Source organism: Corvus cornix, chromosome 7 (assembly GCF_000738735.6).
Source record: "Corvus cornix cornix isolate S_Up_H32 chromosome 7, ASM73873v5, whole genome shotgun sequence".
Classification (NCBI taxonomy): Eukaryota; Metazoa; Chordata; class Aves; order Passeriformes; family Corvidae; genus Corvus; species Corvus cornix.
The window spans coordinates 28,941,659-28,958,890 of NC_046337.1; the positions used below are offsets into that span (position 1 = coordinate 28,941,659).

The following is a 17,232-nucleotide window of genomic DNA, read 5'->3' on the forward strand; positions in this document are numbered from 1 at the left end:
TGGGTGCAGGTACACAGCCCCTCTGCGGTGGAGTTTCCGAGGCAATAGCAGCCGCTCTGCCCCGGTCAGAACTGCCCCGTCTGTGGGTGCAGGTACACAGCCCCTCTGCGGTGGAGTTTCCGAGGCAATAGCAGCCGCTCTGCGCCGCTCGCTGCCGGCCCTTTCCTCCGCCCCCCGCCCTCAGGGCGCGGCCCCGCACAGGCGGCGAGCGCGGCACCCGCCGCCCGGAACTCGCGCGTGCGGGCGCGGGCTGCGGCGGGCGCCATAGCGGGACGGACCCGGTGCCTCCCGCAGAGGGTTCCCCCGGGCCGAGCCGTGCCGGGGTCATGTCGGGCTTCAGCCCGGAGCTGATCGAGTACCTGGAGGGGAAGATCTCCTTCGAGGAGTTCGAGCAGCGTCGCGAGGAGCGCAAAAGCCGCGAAAAGGTGAGTCTGCCCCGCTTGGCCGCCCCACGGCCCGGCCGCCACCCTCATGACAGCACCTGGCAGGGCACGGACCGCCGCTCTGTGTGCGGGGGGGGGGCTGACGCTCTCTGCTTCTGAGGCCACGTAGCTGCGAAGTTCTGTGTGCAGATCACGAGGAAGGCGCCGGTGAGATGGCGGCAGCGCAGGCGGTGTGTGTGGAGAGCCCGGGACGCGGCGCTGCGGTCCCGCCGCTGTGGGCGGAGGCGCCGGCCCCGGCAGCGCTAGGGCAGCGCCGCCCGCCCCGCGGGTAATCGGTGCTTGGGTCGGAGCAAGGAGCGGGTTTGGGTATGAACTCCTCCGGATTATCTGCTACAGCTCCCCCGCCAGCATCTGTGTGAAGTCTAAGGGGAAGAGCCAGTGCGGCTCCTCCTTTGACTTTGTGGCAGCAGTAAATATAGGGAGATATAGCTTTGTGTCCGGCAGTATGCAGGCGGTGTTATTAAGAGAAAATCTGTATGATTTGTCGGAGTGTTGCAGTTTACTTTAATTTTGCTACCTTTGTGTCAAAATGCTACTGAGTTTCCGCATTTCTTGGTCTTCAGAGAGCAAATTCAGCAGAACTCAGCTGTCATGGAGGGATAAGTATTATCCTAGGCCAGCATTCTTACCGGATTAATGAGTGCAATTTTGATATTTTGTTTTGTGTTTAAAAAGTCAGGCTTCTGGAAGGATTTGTCACACATAACTTTTTTTTTTTTTTCCCTAATACAGTAAACCATGTCATCTTACCTCTCTATAATGCCAAATAAGCAAAGGACTGGTCTCTTCAGTTAAAACTAATGTGAACATTCACCATCTGAGTCACCCCACATTGATAAGAATATAAATATCTTGAAAGCAAGTTTTATTTGCTTCAAAATACCATGCTTATCCCACCTGTTTCACTGGAGGTACAAAGGCTGGAAAGCCATGGTCCAAATGGTCACTGTAAATATATGGGGAAATAAAAATGAGTTGTACTATAAAGCTACTAACTGATATTGTTGGTGTGTGTAGGAGGGAGAAAATGCATCTGCTGAGGAAAACGAGGAAGATGTAGAGGCTCCATCTTCATCCAGAAAAGCATCTGGGAAATCCCAAAGTCGGGATGAAACTGACGGTAGATGTTTGTAACATAATCGTTCGTATTTGAAAAGGCATTGGAAGCATTTGCTCTTTGAGAACTGACTTCATAAAAACCTGGCTCCATTTTTCCCCTTCTGATCTCTGAAGGGACTGAAATAAAAGGGATATTAAATTAATGAATAAGGTTTTTTTAATAGGGGCAGGGGAAGAAAAGCCTTGTGTTTAGATGCTTAATATCCAAGTCAGAATAAGAATAACCAAACATACCCAAGTTGAAAAAAACAACATAAACCCAGGTGTAGTCCCCAAGTCCCTCTCCTGTGCAGGCAGTACATGATAGATTTGTTTTTCAGTCCCAACTTGATACTGTCGTTACTTTTTTATCAAATCTTTAGGTGCCCAATCCCCCAGCTCAAACCTTTGAGCCCTGTATATTTGGAGTTTTGCATATAGATCTGTGGACAGTTATAACCTTGGGTTAACTTCATAATGAGAAGTTGTAAATAAAAAATATGAGATTTAAAAAATATATATGCATTAAGCATATTTATTCCAAGTACTTAGCATAATTTTCTTATTTATTTTAAAGAATTCTGTTCTTTCTCCAGAGAAATAATCTGGGTTTTGCATTTACACTTGTCATGGATGGAATGGTTGCAAGATCTCGTTTTAAATTACTTCTAAAAATTGGTTGCTGGATTGTTGTGTAGTAGAATTCTCTGCTCACTTACAGCCTCTTCAGCTGAAAAGAAGCAGCCAGCCAGCTCAGTGCTTGAAAATAGCTTAATCTTCTGGATTGAGAAAAATGTTGATTAAACTGTTGCTTCATTCTGTGTGTTCCTCCATGCTTTCATTTCTGATATCAAAAGATCTTACAGGCTGGGCTATACCAAGCACTGGTGATGAGTAATGCAGAGCTTTAAAACCAAAGAGGCGGCTAATAGTTTTTCTGCATTTCTGCAGGCAGCATTCTTACAGAATAGCTGCTTCAAGTGGGCTGCTGTTTTCTCTGCACTTATCCAGATAAGCAGCATGTCCTCTTCATTATATCGTAAACCTATTTTGCTTCTTTCTCAACCAGGAGAAACAGCAGATGGGGTCAGTAAATCTGTTCATCGGGTCTTTGCATCCATGCTTGGGGAAAATGAAGAGGAGGAGGATGATGAGGAGGAGGAAGAAGAAGAAGAAGAGGAAGAAGAAACTACTGAGCAGCCTACAGCTGGAGATGTTTTCGTTTTGGAGATGGTTCTTAATCGAGAGACCAAGAAAATGATGAAAGCAAGTATTTAAACTTTCATGTAACTTCCCTGTGTCTCCTGTCCATAAATGCCACTTTGTGTGACTTTTAGCTACTTGCTGAGAAATCTACCTGAAAATTGTTCCATGTAGGATAATCCTGCTTATGCTGGTGTTTGTTATGCTGTCCTTGGTTTTCATAAAATCGCTGTAATTTACTGTTTGAAAGCTTTCAGAAATAATGAAACCAGTTTTTCCAGTGTCAGAAAACTACGAACATTAGCAAGTCTTTTGGTCAGTCATTTAATATCACTAGTACTTAAACAGCTTGGTGTTAGGTGGTGTTAAGCACAACAGGATGTCTCCTGAATTTGGGCACAACTTAACCTTGGGCAGAAATAGCATCCCTTTTCCATTTAGGAGAAAAGACCTCGCAGCAAACTTCCTCGTGCCTTGAGGGGTCTGATGGGAGAGGCCAACATCAGGTTCGCTCGAGGAGAGCGTGAGGAGGCCATTCTGATGTGCATGGAAATCATTCGGCAAGGTATGGGAGAACGGGCAAACTTTTGGGCTTTAAGGATGGGGTGAAATTTCTATGTGCAGGAGGAGGATTCAGTGTGGCTTCACTGAAGATGAAAATAAACAGTACAAGCAAAGTCAGGGTATAAGGAGCAGAATTAAGAATAAGTGGTGCATTTCCTTTATTTATTTGCTTATAAAAAGGAACTAGCACCCCAGTTCTGCAGAGGCCTGGGCCTTGGCTTAGCTTTACAGAGTTTGCTTTTATTGTCTTTGTAGATGCAGAGTATAAGCATCAGCATGACTTACAGTGTAGAATAATATTATAAGTGGTTGTTGTTAGATTCAGTCAGGCTGTTAAATAATTTATAGAAGTGAATCAGAAACTTGTCTGCAAGTTTTTCCTGAATTTAAACAGCACATGCGGGTGTTTTATATAATTCTGATACCTGTTCTTTGAGAAAGTTATATATTTCCAGTGTGGATTTTAAACAATAAATCTTAGTCATTCTTTTTGTCTTTTCACAGCTCCTCTTGCTCACGAGCCATTTTCCACTCTTGCCATGATCTATGAAGACCAGGGTGATATGGAGAAGTCACTACAGTTTGGACTGATTGCAGCTCACTTAAATCCTAGCAATACTGAGGAGTGGGTTAGACTGGCAGAAATGTCACTGGAGCAGGACAATATTAAACAGGCTGTTTTCTGCTACACAAAAGGTAGTGTAGCAAACATTTTAATAATTTAAAATTAATGCTAGGTGCTAATGGCAATAATTTTGTTTTCTTCTCCTTTCTAGTTTAGTTTGCTTCAGGGTGCTAAGATTCTGATACCTCTGTCTGGACTTTGATAAAAGATTAATGAATCTGTAATATAGGATGTCCTTGCAAAAACCTTGTGCATGTCCATTAATATGAATCAAGGAAATGAATGTGAAATGCACTATGGCCTTTTCCTAAGCTTCTCATATGCTGCTGCTTGTTCTGTAGCTCTGAAATATGACCCGACCAATGTGCGCTACCTGTGGGAGAGATCCAGCCTGTACGAGCAGCTGGGGGAGCACAAGATGGCCATGGATGGCTACCGGCGCATCCTGAACCTCCTGGCTCCCTCTGACGGGGAACGCTTCATGCAGCTGGCCCGAGACATGGCCAAGTGAGTTGGGTTTGCAAACACTGGGATTTGCTTTGCCAGAGGAGGCTGGTGCTTCAAGTGTGTAGCTCTCCCACAGTAGACTTTACTACCTTGTTAACTACTTTGTATCATTTCTTGTGGAAAGCTGTTATTGGCCTGTTTCAAAACAGTTTAAGGTCTTTTGGTCTTCGAGTTTGTGAAATGTACCAAAAAATGCAAGGATATGTATTATAACAATATTATTAGTGAAGGTTTCTGAAACGAGGTTAATGTGGTACATGATTGATGCCTGGCTCCAGTGGGGGAGACTGTGACAAGAACTCCAATAATGTCCTAACAAATAGGGGAGGAAAAGAATTGTTAATTATTTGAAATACATAAAAATTGTCAGCAACTGTAAGGAAAGGAAACCCCCGCCTTTCTCACTGTCTTTTATAACATCCACTTGCTAATGAAAATCTTTGCTAATAAGCAAAAATAAGAGAAATATGAGAATCCTTTTGCTTCTGTTCAAAATACATATTGTCAGTTATGTCAAACACCTGGTATCTCTTATCTGTGTTTTATAGGAGTTACTATGAAGCCAATGATGTGACCTCTGCTATTGAGATAGTAGAAGAGGCCTTTACCAAACACCAGAGCCTTGTGTCCATGGAGGATGTTAACATTGCAGCTGAACTGTACATCTCCTCCAAGCAGTACGACAAAGCTCTGGCGGTACGGACAGCTGAGTGCCTTTGGGGGTCATTTTCGGCACCTCTTTGCCTGCCAGAACAGATAGTTTATGTTCCTGCAGTGCTGAAATAGGGTCCTGCTTCTATAAAGATAGAGCTCATCAGACACAGACTGCTTGCTACTAGTTCTGTAGTAATTAGCATCTAAATTAATGGATGGATTTAATAAATTGAGAGGCAATAGACTTGTATGTTGTTTGAGGTTTAAAATTTTAGGATCCTTCCGCTCCTTCTCTATAGTGGACGGAATCTTAGTAGCCAGAGACCTTCAGGCTGGTTTTGTGAGTAATACCAGCAAAGGTCATTCTCTAAGTGGAAGGTTAAAATCATGACACTGAATGCTTTGAAGGTGCAAATTCAGACTGTTGTGCTTTATCTGGCAGACTTGTGTTACAACTAATAATTTGTGCATTAAGCACTAAGGATACATTCCAGAAAGACAATACATCTTGACTCTAAGGCATCAGGAATTGGAGAAGATTGCTTATCTGCTCCAAATTTGTTAATTCTCACTTTTGAGGCATATTTCCAACTGGCTTTGATGTGGCTTTGAGAGGGAAGATGTTGGTATTTGGCCATTGTCATACTTTCCAAGATAGATTGAAAGGACCCTGTAAGTTGGGACTTCTTCTTGTAAACATTTTTATTTGCTGATATTAAATTACTTTGGGGTTTTTTTTCCTCCTTTAGATTTTATTCAGTTCTCTCTCTGTCAGAGCACAATGTCATGAGCTTGCAAATAATTCCTCTGACCCTTTTTTTGTACTTCTTTCCTCCTTAAACATCATTCAGTCAATTTTATGTAGACAGTATTTAGCTACCGCATTTATTAATGGAGTAGAACTGTAGTCACAGAACTGTTTTCCTGTTTCTTTTTGAAGGTTCTAGTTGGGTAGATGAATGCAGCTTCTCTTCTGATAACTTCTGTGATGTCTGAAACTGTCGTGTGGGCTGGTTGCTCCATTTGTGCTTTAAATCTTTGAAATGATCCAAGTTACTTTTCTGTTTTAGGTTATTACAGATTTTACAGGAATTGTACTTGAAAAAAAAGTACCAGAAAAAAGTGCAACTGAGGAGAAAAAGGGTAAGTAGCTGTCAAGTTGTTACTGTGGCCCTGCTGTTCATGTGATATATTTCCTTTACCTTTTCAGCTCCTGGGTATATTTTGCTGCCTTGTTGACAGGCTTTTCTCTATTGAAACTTGTGGTACTCTTAGTGAGTTACATGGCGTAACCTCAGTTTGCTGTAAGAAGTTACTCTGGTGTCCACGTAGCCCTGCTGACTCATTGAAGACAAGGACGGCTTTCTAGGCAACTGGAGGCCTTTTAAAGTTCTAAACATTCCTCTGAGTGTTTACATCAGACCAGCTATTTCTACCAGCTAAATAGCTTCTAAAAAAAAGTTAAAAAGATGAGTTTAGTGGCAACTGTACTCAAGAATAGCAACCTTTGACCTAAGACTAATGTTCTTTATATATCCTGCATCTGTTACTAATCATCTAACTGAAATCTAGGCATACTAGCTCGTAATTTAATGAAATAGATTGTCTTTGAGAAACCTACTTTATGAAAGTAATTTCATCTGAAAATACTTATTTAGGCTGTAGAATGGACACAGCACACCAACTCTGTAAGCAGACAGTCTGTTCTGTGATTAAAGTGATTGTTTCAGCAATCTGACTCAAACCCAATATAGGTATAAGATATTTCTGTTGGCTTTCTGCTTTGATTGAACAGGTAAAAATACAGTTGATTTATGAACAACTGTCCTGATGGAGACTTTCAGCAGGTAATTTATAAGAAATTAATCTATAATGAGTCTAGGAATTAGAACACAGGGTTTCCAAGTTACCTCCTGTGTGCAGGTGGTTAAGAGAAGGCTTCTAAAATAGAGCTTGGTTTTCCACCCTCTGTTGCTTTGTACCTTTTGTAACTTTTATAATTGCTTCCTGCTCTGCTGTCCTTAAAAAAAAAAAATAAGCATAACAACACAAAAGACCCCCAAACCAAACCAAGAAAAACCCAGTCCACTTTTCAGAGTAAGCTGCCAATCAATTATGGATTCAAAAGCAAGTAACTGTTGGCTTAGCTGGTGCTACTGGTTAATCTGATAATCTTTAAAAAAAGATACAGGTGCAGCGGTAGAAACTCAGGAAAGCCAGGAGGCAGTGACTGACGACCAAAGTCATCCAGTTGCTGAATCCAGTGCTCCAGGTAAGTAATTTAATTTTTAATTTCATACAAGTCTGTGAACGTATGCTTAGGAGCCAGCTTGCAATCATATAACAGCTGGGAGATTTGTAGCAGCACAGAAACAGGGCTTCATCCAGAAAAGGATTCTTCTGTATTTTCATTTTTCCCTTACTCAGGATTTCCTTCTAACCCAGCCAGACACTTTTCATTTTGTAAAAATATATCAGTAGGTGAATAGTTACCCTTGTGCTGGGTATTACAGTGTTCAGAGAATGATGAATTAGTCTGCATGGTGTGATTTGCAGTAATGGGATGTAGGAGGTAAAAGGGAGACCTTAGTTTGGAAATCACAGTTTTCTCAGGTTCTAGCAATCACTCTGAATGTCTGGTGTAAGCACTGAAGTGAAGGAGATCTTAAACAGGAATTAAGGAGATGTCATGGCTCTGTGTGAAGGGCCTATGATAATGGAATTCTATTGTGTGACCTTTCATTTGCTGGTATTGTCATGGATAACTACTGTGCCTCATGTTTGCATTCTGATCAGATTGCATTCAGCCTACCTGTTGTGTGAAGTTCTATAGGTGATGTGTTTAACAATGTGTTCAGGCAGTGCCTGGTACACAGGACTTCGCTTAGCAAGAACAAGAACCTTAATACAGGGCATTTCCTTCAACAAAAAACAAGGAGAAGAGGGTACAGGTGCATAAATTGTTAAAGGAAAGCTTTATTAAGCAAGTACCTCTTAAGTAGGCAAAGGGTCTAAGCACATCCTGTGGAATTCTGCTGTTGAAGCCGATGCAGACTGACAGCACTTGGTACCTCACATGGAATTATTAGTCTCAGAGTCAGCAGGAAGACGTTGCTCCAACTCTTGGAAAAGATAGAGGAGGAGAAAAAGAAGGGGAGACAAACACTTGCTAGAGTTGATAAGAGTATTTTCTTCAGTGGAACTGAACATGGCCTGGAGGGGATGTGGTACTTCTGAAGTGCTTGTTAAAGCCTCTGAGTTCAGAATGAAATTCTTTATCTTGTTACAGCTGTGGAGAAGGTCAGCTGCTGCATACCTGAGGGTGTTCCCATAGACATCACAGTCAAGCTGATGGTGTGCTTGATTCACTTGAACATCCTGGAGCCACTCAGTGTAAGTGGAAACCAGCTCAGAAGGGGGGAATGTTCTAAGAAATTACAAAAGCAAGTAATTCTTCCTGTTTTCATAGACTGAGGTGGTTGAGGGAGCTGCGGAGATTTTTTGCTTCTCTCTCCCACCAAGAGAGAAATCTCACAGGCCTGTAATAGCAGAGGAAATATCTTTGTCCTTAGAAATTATGCCTCCAGTGGAAATACTACTAAAGCACAGTAAGTCATGGCCTGTGTGCTGTGACAAGCCCAGGACCACGTTGCAAAGTTGTTGAACACTAAGGAACGTGTTTTCACTTTGTTTTAAAGCCATAGTAAATGTGAAGACTGTTCTTTCTTAAAGGACACTCCTCACTGATGAACACTTTAACCCACTGGATGTGTGAAACATCTAGAATAGAAAAATGTGGCTTTTTCAGGAATTCTGAATTTCAGATCTTTTATTTTTCACTTCTAAACTAACATTTAAATAAAGGAAGTATTGTTCAGAATGCAAATAGAATAAAAATCATTGCATAAAAATGTAAGCTTCCAATAACCATGCTTTAAAGAAATGTTCTCAATGATTATTTGTGCTTTAAGTGTTTGTATGGTTTTTTTAAGCCTCTTTTGACTACTCTGGTGGAACAAAATCCAGAAGAAATGGGTGACTTGTATTTGGATGTCGCAGAGGCATTTTTGGATGTTGGAGAATACAACTCAGCACTGCCTCTCCTGAGTTCCCTTGTCTGTTCAGAACGATACAACCTGGCTGTTGTGTGGCTTCGGCACGCGGGTGAGAAGAGGCAGGACTGCTGAACATGGGGGACTGAGAGATGATAATACGATGCTGAGCATATCCAGTGACCTTTATCCAAGATCACAGGAATTTTAGATTGACTGTTGAATGATAACTGGTATTTGCAGAGCTATAATTGAGGTTTATCATGACAATTCTGTCAAGCATAGCATTTTTTTGGTCTTCATATACACTGAAATTTACGTCAGCTGAAAGTAGTTCGTGTTCATGTAAGTGAAGCAGCGTCTATTCTGCATGTCATTGTGTATCAACTGATGTTTGAAGTGAAACTGTGGCTACATAGTGCATATATCTGAATATTTTCAGTTAAAAATACATGTTTTGGATGGTTTTACTAAAAAGGTATGTTAACTTACTTGCAAACTTTGAAATCTTCTTTTTCTGCCACTTAAGTGTGTTGTGTTGTTTATGGTATTTCTAGAGTGCTTGAAGGCTTTGGGACACATGGAACGTGCTGCAGAGAGCTATGCCAAGGTTGTTGATCTTGCTCCTTTGCATCTTGATGCAAGAATCTCACTTTCAACACTTCAGCAGCAGCTGGGCCGACCTGAGAAAGCTCTGGAGGCTCTGGAACCAATGTATGACCCAGATACACTGGCTCAGGATGCTAATGCTGCACAGCAGGTGGGCAAAGTGTTCTGTGCTTCTGTTTAGGATATATTATCCTGCCAAACTGTGCTAGTAGTCCAAGATGTCTGCATAGGACCAGGGATTCAGACTTATTTCCCCATGGTGAGCTTGCAGAGTGACTGATTCATTACAGCATCAGGGACACGTGCTCCTGACACTCTCCATGACCAGTCCCTCAGCATTTTCCCCTGTCCCACCTGATAACTTCTGTGCAACGCACAAGCTTTTGGCCACCGAGAGTCAGTTGTGACACCACTCACTCTACATCAAGTTGATCAGCAGTTGGTACATGTGAGCTACATGGTTTGGCCTCTTTGTAAGCAGAGGTTCTGAATCCCCTCTCTAGAAGCACCTTCACCATAGGTAAGAGTCATGCCAAATTTCTCTGAAATTGGAGAATTTGGAACAGTAACTCCTGAGAGCAGTTAGGGAAAGCTTACCTGCTGCTACAGATTCTTACAGCTTTCTGGAAGCTTTTACAGTCCTATTAGTACTAAGTCAAAATTGTTTGTTTTGTAAACTCACTCTCTGTGCAAGAGGTTGAATAATAATGTTCACTGTTGTCCAGGAATTAAAGCTACTTCTCCATCGCTCCACACTGTTGTATTCCCAAGGCAAAATGTATGGTTACATTGACACGTTGCTCACAATGCTGGCAATGCTGCTGAAGGTAAGCCAATCTTTCCAGCTGCACTGTAAGCAATTGGACAGCTGTGACTTGGGTCAAGACAAACAACAGGAGGAAAGCTAGTGGGCTTTCATATGTAAATGGTTTCATAATCCTGTTAGCTAGTAATCTTGCAGCTAGACTGCAGTACTGGTGTTCCTGCCTGTAGTGTTTAGAACAGAGGACTATTTGTATGTATAATTGATAGAGTGACTTCAACTCCCTGTTCTCAGTGTACTTAGAGCCCACTGAATTCTAAAGCTGCTTCTTGCCTTTTTAGCTCTCAGCACAGAGCTTTTTTGAGGTGTTAATACTGGCTTCTATTTCAAGAATTTTCTTTTTAATTTCTTTTTTGTCTTATTTTCTTGTGATAAATGACAAAACAAGAATTTGTTTAGCCAGTTAATACAGTGGTGGTGGTTTTGTGTTAATTGTTTTTTGTTTATTTTTAAATAGGGAGTGAGTGAAGGGACTGTTTAGACCTCCATTTTATCCACCTGCTCAGCACCTTGACTATTGTATTATACTGGTTGAATAGCTGACTATTCACATATGTCTGAAACTGATAGAGAAAAGCATTGTTCTTCTTATACCTCTGTGCAAAGAGTCTTGATTTCAATATGCCTAGGGATGTTCCAATCCCAGGAGAAATCTTTTTAAGTAGCTTAAAGGGTTTGTATCTTGCTTTTGCATAGCCCAGTTCACACTGCAGCAAGAGACAAGGCAGAGATGATGTTGGGAATGTTCTCTCTCGTGATCTTGCTGTATTGTGGTGTCACAGACTGTTTTGGGATGCAACATGAGCAAGATGGATTGGCCATAAAGCTGCCTTTGTCGTAGGATGTTATATTGTAATCTGAAATGCTGCCCTTAAATTTGTTTCTAGGTAGCAATGAGCAGAGCTCAAGTGTGTTTGATATCTAGTTCCAAATCTGGAGAGAGACACCTCTATCTTATTAAGGTGTCGAGGGATAAAATTTCTGACAATGATGACCAAGAGACAGCAAATTGCGATGCGAAAGGTAACAAATCACAGATTGTTTATTAAAAACAAAGCAACAAGGTGAACTCCATAGTTCTGAAAAATGATAGAAATGTTACTATTTTGCATGCTAAATCCATGCAGTTCATGTTAACATTGCTTTATTTCTAGGGCAAAGAAGGCAGCAAAACTGAAGATAATATGTCTTAAGGGAACAGTCCCCATTCAGAGAAAAATAGTAAGATAACAGAATAATTCATATTGAGAAGGGCCTGTAGAGATTTTGTGGGCCAACATTCTCCTGAGGGCAAATACCATACACTCAAATCTAGAACGTAATACAAATATATTTTAAAGGTGGTGTGATTTTTTTTTAGCTGGCCCAGGCTTACTTGAGCCAGACTACATGTTCTTAAGCGCTGCTTGATAAATTAGGGAGAGTAACTTCATTGCATTCATGTAGTATGTTTACAGCTTGAACTGGGTGTGTTGTTTGCCCTTTGTTCCCACATTGTGGTTTTTGCTGGAGTTCTACAAACTGCCCTTAAACTGAGAAAAAGTAAATACTTCATATTAGCTCTTAGTGCTACAACGTCTTTGAAAATACCAGTTTGATGTATGCATCTATTTTGTAAAAATTTATATTTCTTCTAATTTTTCTCAACTTTCTGGCTCCAATATGTTTAGCAATTTTTGCTGTTCTCACAAGCGTTCTGACAAAAGATGACTGGTGGAACCTCCTCCTGAAGGCTATTTATGCCTTGTGTGACCTCTCCCGGTACAAGGAGGCAGAGCTACTTGTGGATTCCTCACTGGAATATTACTCATTCTACGAGGATAGACAAAAGCGCAAGGAGCTGGAGTACTTTGGGCTCTCTGCTGCAATTCTGGACAAGAACTTCAGAAAAGCTTACAACTATATCAGGTGTGCTACTGAGAAGGCAGAGCAGCCTGTGCTGTAATTGCCTCCACTGAGGCTGTAGTCATACTTCCGATGATACTGCTGAAGGGGGCAGGCTGATGCTTTTCAGCCTTGGCTAAAAGAGAGAAACTGAAGGAGCTTTCTGATAGCCTCACGTTCCAGAAATGCACAATGGAATAGGCTGGTTGATTGGTTTGGCCAGAACTATTGGTTCTGGTTTTCACTCTCATCTTTGCCTCAGTCACTGACTTTCTCTTTGAGTGTCTGTTCTTCGTAATCTTCCCTGAACTGCTGAGATTTTATTGAAAATTACAGTATTGACTACATAGCATTTACTAATTTCTGGCATACTTCTCATTCTGTAGAATCATGGTAATGGAAAATGTCAATAAGCCCCAGCTGTGGAACATCTTCAATCAAGTCACTATGCAGTCTCAGGATGTCCGTCACCATCGCTTTTGTCTCCGCCTGATGCTGAAAAATCCTGACAATCACGTGCTGTGTGTCCTCAATGGGCACAATGCCTTTGTGTCTGGCAGTTTCAAGCATGCTCTTGGTAATATCTTTCATGTTCTAATATCAACAAATAGAACAAGTGAAAGTTTATAAAAAGAGAAAGATCGGGGTTTTTTTTTTCATCAGAAAATTATAGGTTCACAATGCTAGTCTGGTGCTTTAATTATTCTGTACACAAATCAGAGCATTGCTGAAGAATTTTGCTAATAAAAATTAAGCTGGCATGTTTCAAGTTTAGCGCACATTGCAAATACAACTAAGTTGCAAAGATAATTGGAGGCTAATGATGATAATAAGGACAGAACCAGCCCAATTTAAACAGCAAATACAGCTGGTTGCATGTTTTAAGCAAGCCTTTGAAGTAAACCTATGGCTTTCAGTCAAGCCCTCCAAATGTCACATTTAAATCCCAGCAAGGACCTTGTGTGCCTCCTGTGTCTGATTGTTTTCTGCTTCCATTTTTGCATCACAATCTGCATTCTTCCTTCAGAATCCAGTGGGTGCTGAAAATACACAATTTTATTCCCTGTTTTTTCCTGTGTATTTTGATGTAGGTATATTAAACTGTTTCTTTTCTTAGTTCACACTTCTAATTCAAAGATTTCTCTCTTGCCCTTAAATTCTTACGGAATGCTTTTCACAACCAACATCTTGATTCATTTATTTGGTTTTAGGTCAGTATGTGCAAGCGTTCCGTGCAAACCCAGATGAGCCTTTGTACAGTCTTTGTATTGGCCTGACTTTCATCCACATGGCCTCTCAGAAATATGTGCTGAAAAGGCATGCTCTTCTAGTACAGGTGAGGCAGTGTGATTATTGTTACCCACAGTGTTTCCTGGCTTTGTATCTTGCAGATGGTTATGGCTACAACACACTCTGTTCAAATAATTTTTCATAATTAAGATGGCATTTCAAAAGAGGGAAGTGGCAAAACATGAGCACAGATGAATGTGCTTTTGAACTATAGTTACACCATCTGAACCTCCTCTCCTTATGGGTAAAGGTAGCTTGTTACTCACATTGATGTTAACAGCTGCCAGGTGTTTGTGAAAATGTTACTGATTTCTTGGTGGCTGTAATCTGGATTTTCTTTGAAATTTTTCTTGGCCTGCCTTGCTGTAGAGTGGAATCTATGCCACATGCCCTTCGTAGATATGCCTCATACACTGCATTGTTGAAGTAAATTTTACAGGCTTAGAAAGTGGGTTTTTTTCCCTTGTCTTCCTTTTCCACTTTTAGGTGCCTCTTACAGCTCTCTTTGTAAAGATCTTGTAAGCTCCAATTTAGGCTATCCTCAAATTTTCAGCTTCCTTATTTCCATTTTTCTTTTCATCTGCAAGATCCAGTTACAAACCACGGACTGAGTATTCCCAAACAGAATCTTGAAAGTAATTTCCTCTACTTTCCACCAAGTATTTTCATTAACTTGAAATACCTTTTAATTCCTGTAGCTGCTGAGCTCAGAGTCAGCACAATATGGTGAGAATCCTGGGCTCTCGTGTCTTCTGAAATTGCTGAAAGACTGAAGCTTGCACTGATCTTGACAAAAGCTACAGGTCCCCAACTACTCTAATACAAAACCAGTTATGACCATGTCCAACTTCAAGACATTTTGAACTTGCAAACTTTGGCCTAATTTTAGTATTTTTATCCACCTTTTTTCTGTAACCAGCCTGCCTTTCTTAAAGGGCCTGCCCTGTTCTCCTTTTACAGCATACTTGAACAATGTCCTATTTATGTTACCCCCTGGCAATACAGTTCTCTGCTCTCCTCATTTCCTGCTTACTATACTCAGCGATTTTACATCATTTCTTGCTGCTATGGTAGTTAATTAGTAATTCAACCACAGTGACCTACTGATGACCTAAATTATGATCATTACCTGCTTGTGTCTGAACTAATTCCTTCTATTGAAGGAGGTACCTTCTCTGATTACCAACATGGTCCCTAGAAAGAAGGTCCTCTATTTACAACAGAATCATCACACTCCAAAGTGGTAACAAAACAAAATGCACGGGAGGGGAGGAAAAAATTGTGTGCTCGATTTCTCTTACAGGGATTCTCCTTCCTTCACCGCTACTTGGACCTGCGCGGACCCTGTCAGGAGTCTTTCTACAACCTCGGCCGTGGCCTGCACCAGCTGGGATTGCTGCACCTGGCCATCCACTATTACCAAAGAGTACTTGAACTTCCTCCCCTCACCTTAGAGGTACTGTAACTTTGTAAGTTATGGACAGAGAATAAAGTCAGGTAAATGTGAAGAATTTTGTAGTCATAGTAAGATTTTACACTTAAAATCTGTGTAGTTGCATCTCCTTCAATTTCTACTTTCATTCCTTGTTGTTGGAAGCCCAGATCTCATTGTCACCTGATAATATATTTAAGCATGTGTTAAGTTCAAAGTTTTATGAATCTTGAAGGATTTACTCACAGGCTGAAGCAGCAGCAAAAAGGATTGCTAAACAGCTTTACCTGATTAAGTAGCTGACTTTTCTATATATTACATGCAATAAATTATAACTGGAAGTTATAATTTATATAATAAATTATAATTTATATAACTGGAAGTTATATACTCACCCATGCTATAAAACAGCATGCTGGAGCAAGATGGACCAGTATTAGGAATGCCTAATTGCATCTGAGCCATGGTTTAATTCTAATTGATCTGTATTGAATCCTAATTGACATGTCATACATTTAGAAGTCTGGTCTGAGAGAAAGTTTTTGCCTAGCTGTGGCACGGGTAGGTAGAAACATTGCAAGTGTGTTTAGAAAACGGGCAGGGTTTTAAAGTAAGAGCTGTGTTAGTCAGCCCTGGGAGTTCGAGCAGCAGTTTTGTGACCATGTAAAAGATGCAGGCAGTATTCACATTCTGGTTGGAGAAACAAATACTTTGCATGCAAAGACAAATTAAGGTAGTAGTTTCCTGGGTTTATGAGCTGGCTATTTAACTAACAGCTAATGTTCTGAGTGTATAATTTTATAACTTAGGTGATTAACAACATGATGTGAAACTCCTTAAAGAGGGAGAGCACAAGTAATACTTGTTCTGTTTCCATACAGCTGAAAGCCTTTATTAGCCATGAATATGTAATTTGATTGCACTGTAATGGCTACTCATGTTTCAGTTTTATACTGTTTTTGCATATTGATAACTTTTATTAATAATTATTTTTACAGGGAATAGAAACCGATCAGACAGACCTGAGAAGAGATACTGCCTTTAACTTGTCGCTCATTTACCAGAGCAGTGGGAACACCAGAATGGCTCAGAAGATGTTGTATACCTATGCAGTTGTGTGATGAGGTTTGTGCAGGTGGAGTTGATACCCTTTGGATTGACCTTTGCATTATGCAGTGCTGGGGAAGCTGGTTTTAAGTACAACTTTTTCTGCAGACAGTCAGAGATGCGGCTGGTGCTGTATTGTGGCTTTGTGGACTTCTGGTTCTGCCATTTGCACTGTACCACATGTGGATGGGAACTGGGCATTCTGAGCACACCCCTGACATGCTCACGAGTGGCTGCTTTTAGATCTTCTCCTTTGGTGCACTGCTCTCTAAACTGATATTCAGTCTTGTATATAGAGTCAGACAGTGAAAACTGAGGCCCAGAGTGATTTGCTGAGGGCTTTTTGGGGGTGGGAGGGAAATGTACAATGTGCAGTATTTCAGCTCATTACCAGTGAGGTTGCTGAAGAAGCCACATGCACTGGTGATGAGGGTTTTTTAATGTGCAGCATTAAGTTACAATAATATAGAACCATCCTAGAGGATGAAGAATTGAGTATTTCAGGATCTTTAAAATACTCAGAATTGTCTAGGAGTTCATATTCCTAGCAGTTTTTGTATTTGAAGGGGATTGATCTTTGTTCTACTGAAATCAATGTGACTTTTGTTATTTTTCTGAACTTGTTAATAAAAATTCTGAAGTTAATGATGTTTACTTATCCTCAGCTAACATATATCCTACTGAATAGGACAAACCTAAAGCCATATGGCATACACCTAATTTTCAGCAGCACAATTTAATGAAGCTCAGGTTTGTTTAGTTTTGCTGGTGTGCTCAGCCAACCCCGTTGCCCTCAGAACAGCCATTTGCCTCAAGGGAGAGAGGCTCTTGAATTAGTCTGGAGTCCTACCATATAAATTTCTGGAGGAGCAGAATGAGACAATCCCAGAGTGTCCTTGGGTTACCCCTAGGCTCTAGAGGCACGCAAGACTTTTCTCCCT

General features: G+C 41.0%; 1 protein-coding gene across 2 annotated transcripts; it reads left to right on the forward strand.

Moving 5' to 3' along the window:
* The first annotated feature begins 248 nt into the window (after positions 1 to 248).
* On the forward strand, positions 249 to 16,939 carry GTF3C3 (general transcription factor IIIC subunit 3). 2 transcript variants are annotated; one of them, XM_039555470.1, is made up of 19 exons: positions 250 to 425; positions 1,461 to 1,563; positions 2,611 to 2,807; positions 3,186 to 3,309; positions 3,813 to 4,004; positions 4,275 to 4,440; positions 4,989 to 5,136; positions 6,165 to 6,237; positions 7,280 to 7,366; positions 8,384 to 8,487; positions 9,087 to 9,258; positions 9,704 to 9,906; positions 10,481 to 10,582; positions 11,466 to 11,601; positions 12,249 to 12,486; positions 12,849 to 13,039; positions 13,674 to 13,798; positions 15,056 to 15,208; positions 16,183 to 16,939. In XM_039555470.1, the coding sequence occupies exons 1-19, from the start codon at positions 327 to 329 to the stop codon at positions 16,303 to 16,305; spliced, it is 2,736 nt and encodes a 911-aa protein (XP_039411404.1). In that variant the 5' UTR covers positions 250 to 326; the 3' UTR covers positions 16,306 to 16,939. The 2 variants fall into 2 exon arrangements, with proteins under 2 accessions (XP_039411405.1, XP_039411404.1); XM_039555471.1 differs by lacking the exons at positions 11,466 to 11,601; positions 12,849 to 13,039; positions 13,674 to 13,798; positions 15,056 to 15,208; positions 16,183 to 16,939 and having other exon boundaries at positions 249 to 425; positions 12,249 to 12,375.
* The last annotated feature ends 293 nt before the right edge of the window (positions 16,940 to 17,232 follow it).